At 36.0% G+C, this 18,517-nt stretch overlaps 1 protein-coding gene across 2 annotated transcripts in view; it reads left to right on the forward strand.

The window, feature by feature from the left end:
* The window catches only part of trmt44 (tRNA methyltransferase 44 homolog), a 126,704-nt gene that overhangs the window by 52,176 nt on the left and 56,011 nt on the right, over positions 1-18,517 (forward strand). For both annotated transcript variants that reach the window (XM_058782954.1, XM_058782955.1), the window contains 2 exons: positions 1,560-1,666; positions 15,513-15,696. In XM_058782954.1, the coding sequence (XP_058638937.1) occupies positions 1,560-1,666; positions 15,513-15,696 (291 nt within the window). The remainder of the gene's footprint in view (positions 1-1,559; positions 1,667-15,512; positions 15,697-18,517) is intronic.

The following is an 18,517-nucleotide window of genomic DNA, read 5'->3' on the forward strand; positions in this document are numbered from 1 at the left end:
TTTTAAGTACGGTAGGTTTTTCAGATGAAGGTGGTTTAGCTGAAATGTGAGTAATGTGAGGAGCTGAAGCAGCTGTAGTGCGCGGATGCCTACGTTACCCAGGCGGGAGAAACGCGTTGTTTGGAGGTGGAGGTGGTTGACGAATTTGATTTCTCTTGTTATGAGCCGAATTAAGAGAGCCTTGCAGAGCATTGTTCGTTGGAGGAGAAGTGCAGAAATTCGTTGAGCTGGGACTCTGTTCACGGGACAGGGTGGGGCTGTATGCCAGAAGAATTGATGCTGGGGTGGTCCAATGAGTGCTGCTTATATAGGTTCGTAATGATGATTGACAGGCCTGAATGATTAGGCTCCTCCCGAACGTAAGTTTTTGAACTTCATTTATGGAGTTGTTGCCTTGTATCATACTTGTCAACTGTATGAAATGTAAGATGACATACATTTCATACATGGGGGGCGCGGCCAGTGTGTTAACTGCGTTTAAATATTTTAATCGTGTTATTTTTTCACAACTAAGTTAACGTGTTAAACTGACAGCCCTACAATATAGCCATTTTTATTTTATCTTTGTTATTAAAAATAACAAAGATGCAAATAAACAATAGTTTAATCAAGAGCAGAGAGTGATTCCCTTTTCTTTTAATGTTTGATTAACATTGAGACAGATCTGTATTAAGACCTACTGTAATGCATGGATCTAATATTATGTGACACACCAGATTTTTCCCCAATCATTATCTAAACATTCATATAAGACATAACAGATTACATTGTGTGAATCTTGCCAAGACATATTTCACAATAATGTACTTTATAGGGAGATTGCGTGCTCTCAGAGAGGCCCGTCTTATACACACACTTTGCAAATGTCAGTCATTGTGATCGTTTTTTAATCAGTATGGGTTTGAAAATCATATTTCACTGGTTTGGACTCATGTCATTAAGAATTTGATATGAATATTCACAAAGCATATAAAGAAAAAAGCCTATAACTTGTGTTTAGAAGAAGAAGCAGCAGTCGTCCAGAAGTGAGCAGAGAGAAAGGTACTATTCTCAGAAAACGTATAAATAAAGAACATTTTAGATGTTTAATTACTATTTGGAGCATTGGAAATGCTAGAAGAGGGCTTAATGAACTGATTTTTGTGAAAACCTCAAATTCGACCAAAACGTCCTTTTTTCACTTCTTTTGCCTGTAGCTCATTACGCATTAGATTGCGCGCATTCCAACTCATTTTGCCAACACAGGTCACAATTTGTCATCAACAGAGTTTAATTCGAATGTGCCCTGTGTGTAACTATTATCTTGCAGACTCTCTATCCACTTTGTAATTACCGTCTTGAACTGCACATCCATTAGAACTATTGCCTTAAATTATGCTTGCCTTAAAGACATGGTTATCAAAAGACATTTAATCGCCTCACTACATGATTTATAAAACTTTAACTTGGTAATGGACTTCAGGTTGTTGATCATTTACATACTGTCACCAATACCAGTGTCATTATTACACTTTCATCCAATGATAATGAGATGCAGCGGGTGATCTCATCTCTTTCAGGAAAAGGCCATCACACCCAGCAATGACTTCCTCTTCCCCACCACGGACTGGCTGATTGGAAACCACTCAGATGAGCTTACACCATGGATCCCTGTAATAGCAGCCAGGTAAGTCATTAGCATAGGACATTTAACCCAAGTGTTGAGAAAATACCTGTTCTCTATTAATGCAGATACAAAATATACATGCAGATTTGATGAGTATGAGATATATATACAGGTGTGTGTGTATGTATATTAATATATATATATATATATATATATATATATATATATATATATATATATATATATATATATATATATATATATTAGGGGTGGCACGGCACCGACGTTTCAAGGGCAAATTCCAAATGGAAGTGATCATCCCTATCCCCTTGGGGTGGGGACTTTGGAGTGAACAGGGCACGTGCGTGCCATTATTTTGTCGTTTGAAATGCACTTGGCAAAGGGAGCGATCTAATTTCCTCATCATCTTCAGGTGGGATGTTCCCGTGACAACACAGCATGGTACGCAGCACTGCACGCAGCACTGCAGATTCGCTGACCGACACCGGCATAAAAAAAATATACATTTTATATTTTAAAAAGTTGTATACATATTAGTTTTTATATATTATATAGCAAAAAACTTGAAAAACGTTTTCAAATATTAAATGTACATTCATTTGCAACAGTTATGCTAACAACAATAAAAAGACATATGACATTAAAACAGCAACATTTACTGATGCACACCGTGCTGCGTTGTCACGGGAACATCCCAGCTGAAGATAATGAGGAAATTAGATCGCTCCCTTTGCCAAGTGATTTAATCACAAATTTTAAATACTAGGATCTATATAATATAATCTATAGTGGCTGCTGTCAAGTTTATTTCTGCTGTGTAAAAGCCTTAACATGTATGCTCTGGCTGAAACTCACGTTGTTTGTGATGTTACAACCGCCTCTCTGTTCTTAAGTTGCCAGGGATACATTCCAAGTATAATACACATTAGTAAAAGGATCTATTTTAATTTTTATTTGTCTATATACACCTTGGGCGGCCGTGGTACATTATAAAAGTAGCCCAAAAAACCGCAACCCACGGCTCTGTAATTTTTCCCGTGACTGTATTTTCAAAATAGCCCACTTGTGCTGCTGCCCCGGCAACACTGGTTCGCTGTACCCTCATCACACAATGATAACCTTCCGCGCTGCGAGACGGGGAGAAGTTGGGGTCAAACCTTATCAAACGATTAATTTGCGTAAAAAAAATATTAACGCGTTAAACTTTTTAGATTAATCGCATGCGTTAACGTTGACACCCCTTCTATCTATCTATCTATCTATCTATCTATATATATATATATATATATATATATATATATATATATATATATATATACATATATATTTCATATATTCACACATATTCGAGACTATCGGTTCGGCACGCATTACAAACCGAATGAGTCGTTGGACTAATCCTATTACATTTGGAAAATAAAAGTAAAAAAGAAAATATAATGTTCTCAGTGTCACTGGGCTCAACAAGGCAGCCCAAACGACGTAACGGGCAACATGCTGTCTGACCAGTGGCGTAGCAGACGGCCCCGCAATAACCTCCACGTGCTGGGTTGCGTCGGAAGACGATGATCTTGAATCAACAATAGCCAGAGATATGTCAAAATATCAATTATTGGCAATATTAAGAGGATTTAACATTTCCAATTAATGTAGGCCTGTTAAATTCTTATTTTATTAGGCCTATTATTATTATGAAGTTACTTTTATTAATTTATTACATTAAAATTATTAATTTAAAATTAATTAATTTGCTCTGCAATATTACCGCATAACTAACGCTCTGCGAGGATAACAAAAGATTAGGCTATTTTCTCCTCAATTACCATGTTGTAAAAACAGGTCTTTAAACAGGTATATTATACAATGAATTAGCGTTGTCACGGTACCAAAATTTCTGTATTCGCTACCAATACCAGTGAAAATACACAGTTCTCTGTACCAATTTCGGTACCAAAGCAAAACACCAAATCATGCTAATTAAAAAACACATTATTTTTTATTAATAAAGTTAAACAAAAATAAACTGTACAAAAATCAACGCCATTCTTTATGCTTATTTAAAATTTACTTTATAAAAAAGTAATAAAAGTAAACAAGCTTCACCCAAAAGTTTTTGTCATTTTTCTGCTGCTGCTGAAAAACAACTGTGAACTGTTGTCTGTTTTAGGGTTTGCTGTTGTGTTTCATGATCTTCCTCAGCCTGCAGCTGTAAAAGGAAAATATAATATAAGTAAAGTAATGGGCTGAGTCTGACCAAATGCAACATTAGATCATTGACTCCAGCTAAAATATAACATTTCAGTAAATAACAAACCTCAGCTTTTATAATAAATTTAGATAAGATTACATATATTTTAAGACAAGTGTATATCAAATAGATGGAAACTGTAGTATTAAAAACACTTTACAATAATATTCCATTTGTTAGATAAAATGACCTATCAATAAACAATAGTTATATATATCAATTATTCTTCTTAGGGTTAATTTCAAAATGTACTAATACATAAAATCTAAAGTACAATCTGTTAAAATTTACTTAATGCACAATGAACAAGCATGAATGATAAAATATTTGTATTAAATAACATTCACAAACATTAATTAATGTTGTAAAAATATATTGTTCACTCACAGTAAGTTGATGTTAGATAATAACATGAAGTCAACAATAACAAAAAGCCCAGAATTGTTTTTTCTGACGGACTGATATGACACAAACACTGTTAACTGTTTGTACATTCTCTAACACGCATATTTTAGATTCACAATTCATTTAAAAGCCTCTGGTGTGTAAAAAGCCTATTTCAAGCACTGACTTTCAAAAACAACCTGTTTAACACGAAATACGTTTCTTCAAATTTTCTTTTCACTATGTACAGCCACAAGAGAAATATTAAGGGACTAAATTTAAAGTTAGCTATATACCATTATCAGCATATGTTGATTCGTCTTTCGTCGTCTGTGAGAGAATATGCGGTGTCAGATGCCAAAAGCTCCGTTGTTATTTTGTCATTCCGTTTTTACTTTCACTTTCTGCATATATATATATATATATATATTTATATTAGTGGTGACAAAATTAGCGCATTAACACAGGCGTTTTTTTTTTTTTTTCAGTTTAACGCGTTAAAAATATTTAACGCAGGGGCGGAGCTAGGGTTTGCCACCCCTCTCACAACTGCTGTTTCTGTCACTTTTTCTCTTGACAAGAAGTGCATTTATTCGGTCTCAGAACGTTTTTACGACCACATCAAACCGAAGATGTTTCAGACGTGCGCTCCACTTCACTTCAGCGCCAGGCATGACTCAAACGAGTGCGGAAACGGTACTGTGATGTGCACAAAGGTTGCCAGCGTGCTGTAGCGTACACTGTATCATTTCATATCAAAGCGCTAAATAAACTACAAGCATGCAATGTTGTTACTAAAAAGGCGATTAAAGCTGCCTTAAAACTGTGCGTGGCTGCGTGCATGTAGCGTAATATATTTTATATGAGTCACATTTAAGAACATGTCTCTAAAATGGTTTTCAAAACTTTCCTAGAGCAGCCCAGCACTGTCTCAAGAGTTGAGAGAAAACACGATGCGTGTCAAATTCCGCGTCATGTTCAGCAGCTACAGCTCTTAAAGAAATAACAGCCAAAATAACCTAATAACCAGCTGCTGTGATGTCTGTTCATCAAAGGATAAAGAAAGAAAAAAAAAAGAGGAAGCTTTATAGCTTTAAGGATTCATCTATATTTAATTTAGTATTTATATTGTTTGATAACTTCCATTTCAATTTCTGTATATTTCTGCTGAAAGGCACAGGTAAATATGACATTTATAATAATGGGTTTATGTGAAGATTGTTTTAAGTTTAAGAGTTAAGTTATTTTTTAAAAGTCTAATAAATGTTAAAATTGATATCTCTCAATTATACTGTAATGTTGAATGGCTATAGTCAATAGGTAAATATGGGGGGGGGGGTATATTACAGTATATTATTGTATTGTGTATATATTACAATATATTGTAATATATTACAGTATATAAAAAATATACTGTCTTTATGTTGTTTGTACATTAATTTGATTTTTTTTAAAATAAAAAATGTATTATGCAAACAAACATACTATTTACAGGTAACAAATCAAATACAAAATAACCAAGCTCAACAAAACATACATGACAGCCAACATGATTTGTGTGAGTGAGTGTGTGTGTTTGTGTGTGATTGGGTGTTGGGGGTGGAAGTATATAAATAAAAGAAAGTACAACAGAAATGACAATAATAAAAAAAACATAATAGTAATGATAACAGTAATAATAATAAAAATAATAGTAATAATAGCATTAATAACAAAAAATAGAGGATGGAGGATGAGGAAGGTGATAAGTAATAATAGTAATAGTAGCAGCAATAATATCAATAAATAAATAATAACAGTAATAATAGTAATTAACTGAATCAGAAGTGAGGGGAAAGTTGGAGGGTGAGGAGGATGACAAATATCAATAATAATTGTATTAAATAGTAATTAGTAATAGTAGCAACAATAACGATAATAAACTTATTAATCCGAGACAGGGGGTGGTTGGGGAATCAGGAAGAGGACAAATAGTAATAATAATAATGGTAGCAATAGTAATGACGAAATAATAATAGTAATAATAATAATAAAGCTATAAATAGTAAGATATTGTAAGGCTGCCTCTGGGCCCTCCGTGCGTAAGGCATAAATTAGGCCCAAAACGAACCATCAAGGAGAGGTGCTGCGGGGCACAAGGCCCAAAGTCCCACCCCCGGCCGCCACTCACATGCCACGCCAACCCTACATATTTATATGTATATGTATTGTTGAGTGTATGATGCATTGAAAAAACGTGACGTGCAGCGTGGAATCAGCCCAGTGCAAAGTCCAGGTCCCCATGCTCATGTCTCACTTACCCTGTGTGTGTCTGATATACATATGCATTTTTTTTTCTTTACTTATTTTACAATAGATGCGTGTATATCGTCTAGTGATGCATTAAAATAAGCAAGGCATGTAGTGCCTAACCTGCCAGAGGCAAGAAAGCCAGGGCAAAGCTGGTACAGGTTGGAGGTACAAGGTTCCCGGCCCCACAGCATACCCACTAACCACTAAACCAAACGACACAGGGCAGGAACTGAGATGCCACAGCCAACTGAAGCCCAGAGGCATGAAAATAGAAAGAGAAAAGAAAAGAAAGAGAGAGAGGAAAAAGGGAAAAAAAAAAAATTATAATAATAATAAAAGTAAAATAAAAAGAAAATAAATAAAAACACGATGAAAGTGGGGAGAACAGAAAGAGACAGAGAAAGGATAGGGAAAGAAAGAAAAATAAATAAATAATAATAATAAAATAAACAAGTTTAATCTTTCACAAGTTTTAATTAATTTGAAGATTGAATGAAAAACTTTAATATTTAAAAACTTTAATGTTAGGGGGGATGTAAATGTCTTCAGGCCAGTAGTTTTATCAAACATATGAAGTTTGGTGCAGAGTTAGTGTAAAGCATGACATGTCCTGTTATCAACAGGTGGCGCTATAATTATATCTGAATATTGGCCTTTAGATGTCTTCAGGCTAGGACTCTTACCAAACATATGACGTTTGGTGCTGATTGGACATTGCATGTTTAAGTTAGTGTAAAACTAGTAATTTCCTGTTGCCAGCAGGTGGCGCTATGATTATTATGGAATATTAGTGTTTAGATGTGTTCAGACCTGGTCTGTTATCAAACGTGTGAAGTTTGAGGCAGATCGGAAATTGTATGGCTGAGTTACGTCAAGTTCTATTCCCATGGCGACACATCGAACTTTGTGAGGCTGCCACGGACACGCCCTTTAACGAAAACTCAAGATCTTCACAAGTTAACATCGCAAAGGCCTTTAGACTAGACTTGCTAAATATAATGTTGATGTCATTAAATATCTAGGAGGAGTTCATTAAAGAGCAAAACATGTCACTTTTTGGGGCAGATTGCACAAAGCATGGCGTATCCTGTTGTCAACAGGTGGCGCTATGGTAATAACTGAATTTTGGCCTTTAGATGCCTTCAGGCCAGGAATATTACCATACATGCGAAGTTTGGTGCAGATTTGATATTGCATGTTTAAGTTAGTGTAAAACAACCCATTAAAAAAAATAGCCGGCTTTCTGTTGGTCGTAGCTTATGAGTGTAAATTAGAAAGTTGTCCGTCTTGATGAGTACAATGTATATACCAAGTTTGGTGTCTGTAGCTAAAACTAACCCCCCGACTTTTGTCAAAAGGTGGCGCTATAGAGTGCCTCCTCAACGCCCTTTTATGAGCTTTTGCCAGTGCCTAGCTATCATTAACCCTCTGGGGTCGACAAACGCGTATACGCGTTTTGAGGCAGATTTTCCTGATAAGGCCAAAATGAGCTTGAATTACTCTGCCATTTTTGATCGTACAGATAAGAGCAATACACCATTCGAATCTGTAAGGGGTCTACTTTTATTTGTATACACTCATAATAACAACTAAACTTTGTGCTTTTGAAGAAATAGAAAACAAACAGGGTGTGCTCTCTGTCTTCAGAAACGCGTCACTAAAATGATCTGTAACTCAGCAAATACTTCACACAGAGACATGAGTTATATCTATAGAAAGCTTGAAGTGTCTACTTTGAAATGAAGCAAGTCTTATCAAAACAAACATTCTGTGATGGACCAACACGATGTTCAGTCTGTCCCGTCTGACTCATTATCTCTAATGAGATCCCGCCCTCGCGCCGTTCATATGTAAATAGCCGCGTGGGACGTGCGCACGTGCAAATGCCCAACACAAACAAAGAAGAGATCCTCATCGTGGCTACTGTTACTGTTCGCGCTGAGTAAAGGAAGGATTTCCCTCGAAAGAAGAACACGATTTCATCCAGCAGAGGAGATCAATCTGATGAGTAAGTAATGTTTCTTTTTTGCATTAGTTAATGTTTTATTGTGACATAAACTTGAACAGATTTACTAACAGTTAGTTGGGGTTTTCCCAAACGACAACATGAATGCTAAGCGTCTAAGAATGTTTAGACCATGTTTGTTATTAATACGCTGTTCACAAATAGATTTTAATAGCGTGCTAAACAATAATAATTAGTTTCTCAGATATAAAATATTTTTTATAGTACAAAGTACATCCTTTTATTGTATAAAGCATGCTTGAGTCTGTGGCTACAGAATCATATCATAGACTACTATAAAATCATACATACTAGACTATATGACTACAAAATCATAGTTGGGTTTTTCCCAAACTATAATTCCTGACTACAATGTTTGAAATCGTGTAAAACATTTTTAATATGAGGGGCAATTCACTGTATTTAAATTTTTTACGGCGCGATGATGTTTTCATGCTCTATATAGAACAATAAAAGTAATATGAGTGTACACTGTAACATGATGAATTCTACGAGCCTAAGTATGTTTAGTACATGTTTATTATTAATAGCCTACTCTGTTCAGAAATAGATTTTAATAACGTGCTAAACAATAATTCGTTTCTCAGATATAAGATTTCTTTCTCTTTTTTTATGATAGTACAAAGCATGTGTGAGTCTATGGCTACAAAACCTATGTGTATATATATATATATATATATATATATATATATATACATACATACAGATGTTCCTGATATTAACATGCTCACAAATGTTTTTTTGTTTGTATTTTATTGAATCAGATACCAGCACCAGATGTATCCTGATGTCTCTTCAAACTATTTTCCTCTGAGAGCGCTGTACCAACATCAGATGTTCAACTACACTGATATTCTATGTTAAAACAAGCTCCTTTTCTACTGATTGTTTTTTTCTTCTTGAATCCATGGAAAGAAGTAGAAACACTTAAATAACACACGTAAATATCAGGTATGATAATATCAGGACTTGTGAGACTCACTTAATATTCATGGCCATTGCCACTCCCTCGCATATAGACCCTCGACCACAAAACATGTCTTGAAAATTTTAAATCAATATATTGTTTTCTGTGAATGAGTAAGCAGAATGATTTTCACATAATTTTGAAGTACATATTCTAGCCTACAAGACTGATTATTCCAAAGTCTTGTTCAGGACTATTTAGTGTGGGTTTTATAGCCTTATTTCAGCTACATTTTTTTCCCAAAACTTACTAACCACGCATAATATTTTTTTTTCTAAAAAATGCAAACATGTACATCCATCTTGGTCACATATTATTGTAGCACAGTTTGTGCTGAATACAAAAAAAATTACATGTTGGTCAATAGTATGTTTTAAGTAGCTGAAATAAGCACAAATATCAGGGCATGTCAAAACATCTCAAGGGCCCCAAAATGACCTCAGACCCCAGAGGGTTAATACGGATATGTGTGTTGAGTTTCATGCAATTCTAAGCATGTTATCTGCATCAAAATCACCAGAAAAGAATATTCAAGTTTGATACATTGCCATACCAACAGTATTTTAGATATCAATATTTCCTCAACTGTTTTACTTCGGCCGTGTTTTGACATTATTGTGATGAAGTTTGAAGCAAATCAAGTAAAAATAAGATGCTGAATTCAAAGCATTTTGAAAATGACACACTTCCAGCTGCCAGTTGGTGGCACTATAACTTTGACTCCTAATAGTCAGATCTATGCGATCGGCATCATACACCGAACAAAGCACTGAAGTTTGATCAAAATCAGACAATGTATGTGGCTGTTATTAGGCATTTCCTGTTTCTCATTTCTCGCCGTAACTTCATCGCCTCGCCACGGACAAACCATTCATGATATCAAACATCCCTTCGCAATTTAGCATCCCCAATGTCTTGAGATCATGTTCACCGAGTTTCGTGGCATTTGATTGGAAATCCTCAGAGGAGTATATCAAATTCCAGAGCATGCGCTTTTTAACCCTCTGGGGTCTGAGGGTGTTTTGGGGCCCCGGAGAAGTTTTGACATGCTCTGACATTTGTGCTTTTTTCAGTTGTTTATAAACATTGTAATGGCTAAAGTCTAAAAACACTGTATTCAGCACAAACTGGGCTACAATAATATGTGAGCAGCTTGTACGTACATGATTGTGTTTTTGAGAAAACAACGTTTATGCGTGGTTAGAAAAAAACTAAAATTTTAAAGTAACTGAAATAAGGCCATAAAACACATACAGAACATTTGTTCACAAGACTTTTGAGAACTGGATCTTGTAGCCTAGAATATTTGCTTCAAAATGATCTGAAAATACTCATTCAGAGAAAACAATATATTGATTAAAATTTTCTAAGTCACTTTTTGAGTGGAAAGGCTCTATGCGAGAGGGCGTGACTCACACCTGAGAAGACAAAGGCCCGCATAATGAGCTCCATAATGAGCCATTCAGTCAGGTGTGTGACAGAGAGAAGAGTTACAAGAAAGAATGTGAGGAAAAAAGAAATGTTTATATATATAACTATCACATAAAATAACTTGAGATTCACTTGCGAGTGCAGTTAAACAGTTTATTAGGAACAAATAAACAACAGAAGAGTCAAGACATCGTGGGTGCAATATCCAAAATATCCAAAACAATGGCAAGAAACTGGAACCCAGGAAAACGGGAGACAGCAGAAACTGCATGAGAGAACACAAAACAGACGCGAGCAACACAATGAACGGACAAAGATTTGTAATGTTTTTTTTTTTAAGAAGTGTCTTCAGCTCATTTATTTGATCCAAAGTACAGCAAAAACAGTACATTATATTTATTATAATATATAGGCCTACAAAATATATCTAATGTTTAACCACTATAGAGACATCAGACCCAGCAGTAAATTCCAAAAGATCTGGCTGAGGTGAGGCGCTCTCGGCGGGTTGATGAGCGCTGAACCGCTGCTGACATCCTGGAGCTCACATCTCCGAAAATATTGAAGCAAATTTTCAAATAGACATTATCTTTATTAACATGTAGCATTTGGACCAATCAGACACACAATTTGGCATTTGATTTAACAAATCAATTAGTTATTAGATTAACAAATAGTCACAGACCCCTCACCCAATACACATAATCAGTGACAGTAGGACTGTCAGGCCCCTGGTTCCATGGCAACCCATCAGATAACACTAGTTTTATTGCTCAAAGGAATGCAAATGCAGAGCATCTCACTATCTCTTTCCTATAGGAAAGACATTATGCCATAAAAATGGACTCTTCTCTAATTAATTCATAGAAAAACCTTTCTTTGAAGGAACACACATATCATTCAGGACACTGTGTATATTATTACTGTTCTTGTATATGTTTTTGTGTATTGTATACTGTTTTATGCATGCTTATGATAGATCACTAGTTAATATCACTCTAACTGTAACATGTCTAGTCTCTATCAATTCGTCTTCGGATGATCTAATTGAGGGTGAATATTACATGTTGATAGCTATGCAACATATTAATGTCCTAAGAATCTTTAATAGTTTGTATAACAACTTCCAATCCAACCCCTTTGCAAGTTACCGAGCTCTCAGACAAAGGGTCATAAAACCCCCCAGTATTTCCAAACTCCCGCTTGGAAATTCAGCCTTTCTCATTGGTCAACCCCATCTTGAGAGGTGTGACTCTTCGCAGACCTTAAAGGGCTCACGCACAGTTCTCTTCTGCAAAAGCTCTACTGCTAAATCCAGATGGCTGCCCGTGTGGAGAGCCTGAGCCTGGTGTGGCGTGCCCGGTGGGCTTCAGCATATCTCAGTCTGCGGTTCTGTTAGATCCTAGAAGGATGTGAGCTAGAACTCTTCTTGACCCTTAAGTCTTGCGCCAGGCCTTGCGGCCTTGACTTTCCATTCAACCAAAGCTCCTCGGACCTCAGAACCAGAATAACATCTTTGGAATTCATCACTCTTCAACCCGGAAGAACGTGAACGCGAGTCCAAAACCTTGAAACCATCAAGACTTTTCATCCGAGACTGCATTCCAGACACACACCAACAGCCATGGAAGTGCAAGTATGGTACATCTAACTAAACAGAGGTTTAGTATAAGCTATAGACCCCGTTATAAACGGCGCTGATGGTTTTACTCAGGTGGTTAACTGACTCTTTCCATAACTGCATTCTGTTTTCTCTAATGGCTTCATTCATCCACTTTATCTCCCTTTCTGTATATACGCGTGAGTGTATGTATGTTTGTTTGTTTGTTTAGATTAGTTATGTGTGTTAGCGTTTAGTTAATAAAAGTTGTGTGCGCACATTACATGAGTTTCTGGTTCCGCCTTGCAAATTAATGTCCCTTTACGATTTTCGATCCTTACTACATGCTCTAATGCATTAATACTTAGGAAAGTATTTTCTGTGGCCACGAAAATATCCTTTCTTAGAGTTGATATGAACTTACACTGAATGGTCGCTGGACGAACAGATCAGTTGATGGCAATTTAATTCTGCTACAGTTATTACTGTCAGCCGATATAAATAATTGTAATTAATCATAATTAATTGAAATTATTTATATACAATTCCCTTTTAAGCTAATTTGCTACAACAAGCTGCATATTTGAAGTCCAAACAAGTACATTCTCACCTAAAAAGTTCTTAAAACTACATTCCATGACACAAAACACTATTATTTTAAAAATTGTATTCGATTTGGGCGCCCACCATGACACTCGGAGTCGCTGTGAGAAATACGCCAAATACTTCGGCAAGTGGTGAAATGGCTGTTAGAATTCTGTTGGACTAATATCAACACTCTTATCTGCCAATCAGATTTGAGGACCAAAAAGTAGTTGTATAAATATATATAGGAATCACACACACATTTTGTTTCACACTGCAGGCCCATCAGTCATATTCTAACTACAGTCCATGCGAACACTGGTTCCAGTTAAGTTCAGAATAAAGCACTGATCAGACTCAGACACTAGGTAAAGATGGTTAGTTTAACCAACCTAGTAATATACTATCTCTGTAATGTTATGCAAACTTGGTGAACTGAATTTGTCACAGATGATATGCCACTGTTTTTTGTATTTTGTTAATGTTGGATATTAATTTTGGGTTACACTTTATTTCGATAGTCCACTTTAGACATTATACTAACTATAAGTAACTTTGTAACTACATGTTAACTACATGTCAACTAGTTCTCATTAATTTGCAACTACATGTCTACTAACTCTCAGTAGGGTAGGTTTAGGGTTAGTCGAATAAGTTGACATATACTTGCAAAGTTTCTCATATACTCAGTATGTTCTATGTTGTGGACCCATCAAAATAAAGTGTTAGAACATATTAAGCAGACTAATACTCTAATGACTGCTAGTTGACGTAGTTACAAAGTTACTTACTGTTAGTAGAATGTCTAAAGTGGACTATCTGACTTTTTTTGTTTGTTTTTTTTTTTGTTTGGTTTTATATTAAGAGAAACTTAAAATGAAGAGACGTCAATAGACCATTGAGGATACGGGAGGTTTTAAGTGTTTGGCTTTGACAATGCATCTCTGATCTTATCTCTCATACAAAGTAATGTCGTCTTGTATGTTTTTTTTTAACATTTCTTTTTTTAAACGTACGCGTGAATAATTGGTAGTTCAAGCGAAAATAAAATATCCAGACCAGGAACAACTCAGAATGGACTCTTGTGAAAGTTATCACATCATAGGAGGATAAAGCTCCTAAAAAGAAAAGAAAAAAAAGCATAGAGCCATGTGTAACATATTAGATCCATGCATGATGTCTTAAAGAGACAGCAGCCTAAATAAACCTGCTGCTGTCTTTCATTATACAGTGAAGACTATCCAGTGTTATTTTACAGTTGAATAGATTATAGTTGGACCTAACTGAAAAAAATTAAGTACTGATAATTTAATTTATATCTTGTTAATATTTTTGTTTGTGCTATTGATTGTCATTATTTATTTGTTCTTATTTTATTATTTACTAAATTATTGAAAGACATACTTGTCTTTTTTAGTTAAAATAAATTGGTGATTCTTGGGTGGGGAGGGGGCGTGGTCCATGGGAAATAGTCCTGCCACTGCAGCTGGAATAAATCCTAGAGGAAACACTGCATACATTTAATAAAATTAGAAAAATGTATTTACAAAGGTAAAAAGAAAATGCCCCTGTATATCACTTTGAGTCGAATGTCACCTCGTATTAAGAAGGCTAATTTAAGAAGGCGCTCCTAATTACAAGAAGAAAAACACGGCTCTTAAACTGGGTCTGTGACAGGTATGGCTGTGGAATGGGGTTTGGCCGAGGAAAAATTTTCAGTCAAAAGATTTTTTTTGCTTTAACCCCTGAGTGGAGCAGGACAACCTCTCACCAGTGTTTCAGATTCTCATCCACAGGCAACACGTTTTGGGCATGGGGAGGGGCATTTTTACTGCGTGATAAATATGAGCAGCACAGCGGTTATATCCATATTTATCCTGCTGTTAAAAACAAATAAAGAAACAGTGTAGGAGAGTGGTTATTGTGTGCAAACAGTGAGAAAATCTATATTTGTGCAGTGTGCGCATGTAAAAAAAAAAAATCAATTCTGATTTAAAGCTTGTGACATCATCCCGATCACTTTATTTAGCGTTCATGTAAACACTATATTCAGATTCATCAATCGGTTGAACCAAAAATTGTGCATGTAAACATAGCCACTGAGACATACATTTCATTAAACATGTTTGCTGACTGTGATTTAGTTTTGACCAAAATCAAAACTATGTAGTCTTTGAAATTAGGTCAAACTCAGCTACTCTTGAAGTGTCCAACTCACTGGTCAGTTTCTCACTTAATATTTGTTTTTCCTATTTTATTAATATAAAACAGAAGATATTTTTGTAAATCTATATTTTTTACTTAATTGTATTGATTGTTATCATGTCCTCTACCCTATCTTATCTCATCTAGATCATCTTACTCGTGCCGTTACTTCGTGCTTCCCTGCTGCTTTTTTGACTTCTGTGGGAAGTACCAGCGCCGACAATGTAAGAAGTCTCAGTATAAGGAGTACATCGACTTCATCTCTGATGTCAGCACAGTGTGTGGCTTCTACACAGAGGAGGACTGTCTGAGGATACCCTCTACCAAACGTGTAAGTTGGTCGTGTATCTGTAGAGCTGGGTCACTAGACTTGACTGCTGGAGATTTACTCCTATTAGCAGTTTCTCACGATGCCATAAAGTAAAAATGCCTTGCATCATCTCCATTTTTATTCTTTAGCTTTGATCAAGCAATATTTTTAATCAAGGATGTGAATTAGGGGTTTGCAGCATTGTACTTGTTGTTTTAACAATGTGCAATCTGACATTGAGTATATTCCAAAAACCAAACGGAAACACACCCAGAGAGTGCATGTATACATTACGTGATGTCGGTTAGACTACTTTGTGTGCACATCAAGGTTATTTTCGTAAACAAAAACTACGACAAAAACGATTGATGAAAAAACATTTTCGTAAACTGAAAAAAAAAAAGATGTCAAAATAACTAAAACAAAATGAAACTAACAACAGTTATTGAAAAACTAACTGAAATAAAATAATTATCAAAAATAAATAACCGTTTTCGTAATCATTACGTTCTCATGTGAACTGTGTGGCGGTTTGGGGAAATACCTGTCAATGGCACATCACGCACATGGGGTTATCTGACGGAGAGACGCAAACAGTTTAAAGCAGAGTACAGCACGGGCCCTGTTTGGTAAACCTGCAGCCACTGTATTTAACAGAACACCCGACCTGTTATTCGACAGCAGTACTAATTTAATTCTGTACCCGACCAGGGGTGCGTTTCCCAAAAGCAACTATGGTCGCAAGTTCCGTCGTTACCAGTAGGTCATTCCACCAGGAGGGAACATTTAATTTAAAAGTCTGTGAAAGTGATTTTGTGCCTCTTTGGGATGGAACAATAAAGTGATGTTCACTTGCAGAACGCAAGCTTCTAAAGGGCATATAAGTCTGAAATAATGAATTTAGGTAAAGGGGTGCAGAGCCAGTGGTGGTTTTGTAGGCAAACATCAATGCCTTGAATTTTATGCGAGCAGCTATTGGTGGCCAGTGCAAATTGATAAACAGAGGTGTGACGTGCATTCTTTTCAGCTCATTAAAAATTCATCTTGCTGCCGCATTCTAGATTAATTTTAAAGTTTTGATTAGTACTGGCTGGAAGACCTGCCAAGAAAGCATTGCAATAGTCCAGCCTGGACAGAACAAGAGCTTGAACAAGGAGTTGTGAAGCATGTTCCGAAAGAAAGGGCCTGATCTTTTTGGTATTGAATGAAGCAAGGTTATATTTATATAAGATTATATATAATAATAATAATAATAATAATAAGATATATATGTATGTATGTATGTGTGTGTGTGTGTATATATACATATCCCACACAATCAATTATTAAGTGCTCAAACGGTTTGCTTGTAACAACTATGGAACTCAAAGGCACTGGTTTCAACAACTGATTTGGCTTCCCAGTTACCTGTCAAGTGTGAAACGTTCTGATGAAAGACGAAATATCCTTTTTCAAATGGGGCCAATAAAATTGACGTAAAATTCGATCATAAGTCTTTTTTACTCCTAAATGTCCAGCAACTTCACCATGTGCATGATGTAGTACTACCTCTCGAAATTGTTTCGGCACCACCACTTGAATTATACACTCATCCAGCAAATCCTTTCTATAAGGGATGTACTTCCTTAGAAGCATCTCATCTTGGATAAAACATCCACTAACAGCACTTCTTACCTCCTGGGACGGAATAACAGCATCAAACAACTTCTGCAACTTAGGGTCTTTCTGCTGCGCATCTACCAACTCCCTATGAGAAATAGGTGAAAGGGTGGACAAACCAGGCACAACATATTTTGACACTTCTTGTTTCTCAAATGACATCTCACGACTCCTTGCACGAGTCACAACACAAGCTGTAAATACTTTAGGAAAATTTTGATGCAGAATGTCGGATTTCTCCGTTACTGGGATAGGCACTACTTCAGGAGGTGGAATCACATCTCGCCATACTCTACCTCCAGCCAAATTGTTGCCCAGGATGACAGTAACCCCATCAACTGGCAAAGATGGACGAACTCCCAAGGATACTTCTCCACAGATCAAATTGGACGTCAGGTGTACTCTATGCAGAGGAACAGAAAGAGTGTTTAATCCAATTCCTCTAATCAAAACACTCCTCCCTTCAGTTGATACCTCAGAAAAGGGCAGGACAGATTCAAGAATAAAGGATTCTGATGAGCCTGTATCTCTCAAGATTTTAACTGATATTTTATTCTTAGAGTTTAGCAAAGACACACAACCTTCCGTAATAAACGGTACAAAGTTTTTCCTGGTTATTATTTTGGACTCACATACTTCATCTCCAACTACTATGATCAAAGTCATTTGAAATGTCAGTAACTTCAGTCACTAACACAGGATTAACATAATTAGTTTGGGATTTATTTCTTCCAGATTTCCACTTTGCAGCTAAAACTGGGCACTTATTTTTCCAATGTCCCAGATTAAAACAATAATTACACACTAGGTCTGTGTCAGTCTTCACCCGACCACTGTTCTCTGATTTTAACTCTCTGGGGTCTGAGGGTGTTTTGGGGCCCCGGAGAAGTTTTGACATGCCCTGACATTTGTGCTTTTTTCAGTTGCTTATAAACATTTTAATGGCTAAAGTCTAAAAACACTGTATTCAGCACAAACTGGGCTACAATAATATGTGAGCAGCTTGTACGTACGTGATTGTGTTTTTGAGAAAACAACGTTTATGCGTGGTTAGAAAAAAACTAAAATTTTAAAGTAACTGAAATAAGGCCATAAAACACATACAGAACATTTGTTCACAAGACTTTTGAGAACTGGATCTTGTAGCCTAGAATATTTACTTCAAAATGATCTGAAAATAATC

Source organism: Onychostoma macrolepis, chromosome 07 (genome assembly GCF_012432095.1).
Source record: "Onychostoma macrolepis isolate SWU-2019 chromosome 07, ASM1243209v1, whole genome shotgun sequence".
NCBI classification, from domain to species: Eukaryota; Metazoa; Chordata; class Actinopteri; order Cypriniformes; family Cyprinidae; genus Onychostoma; species Onychostoma macrolepis.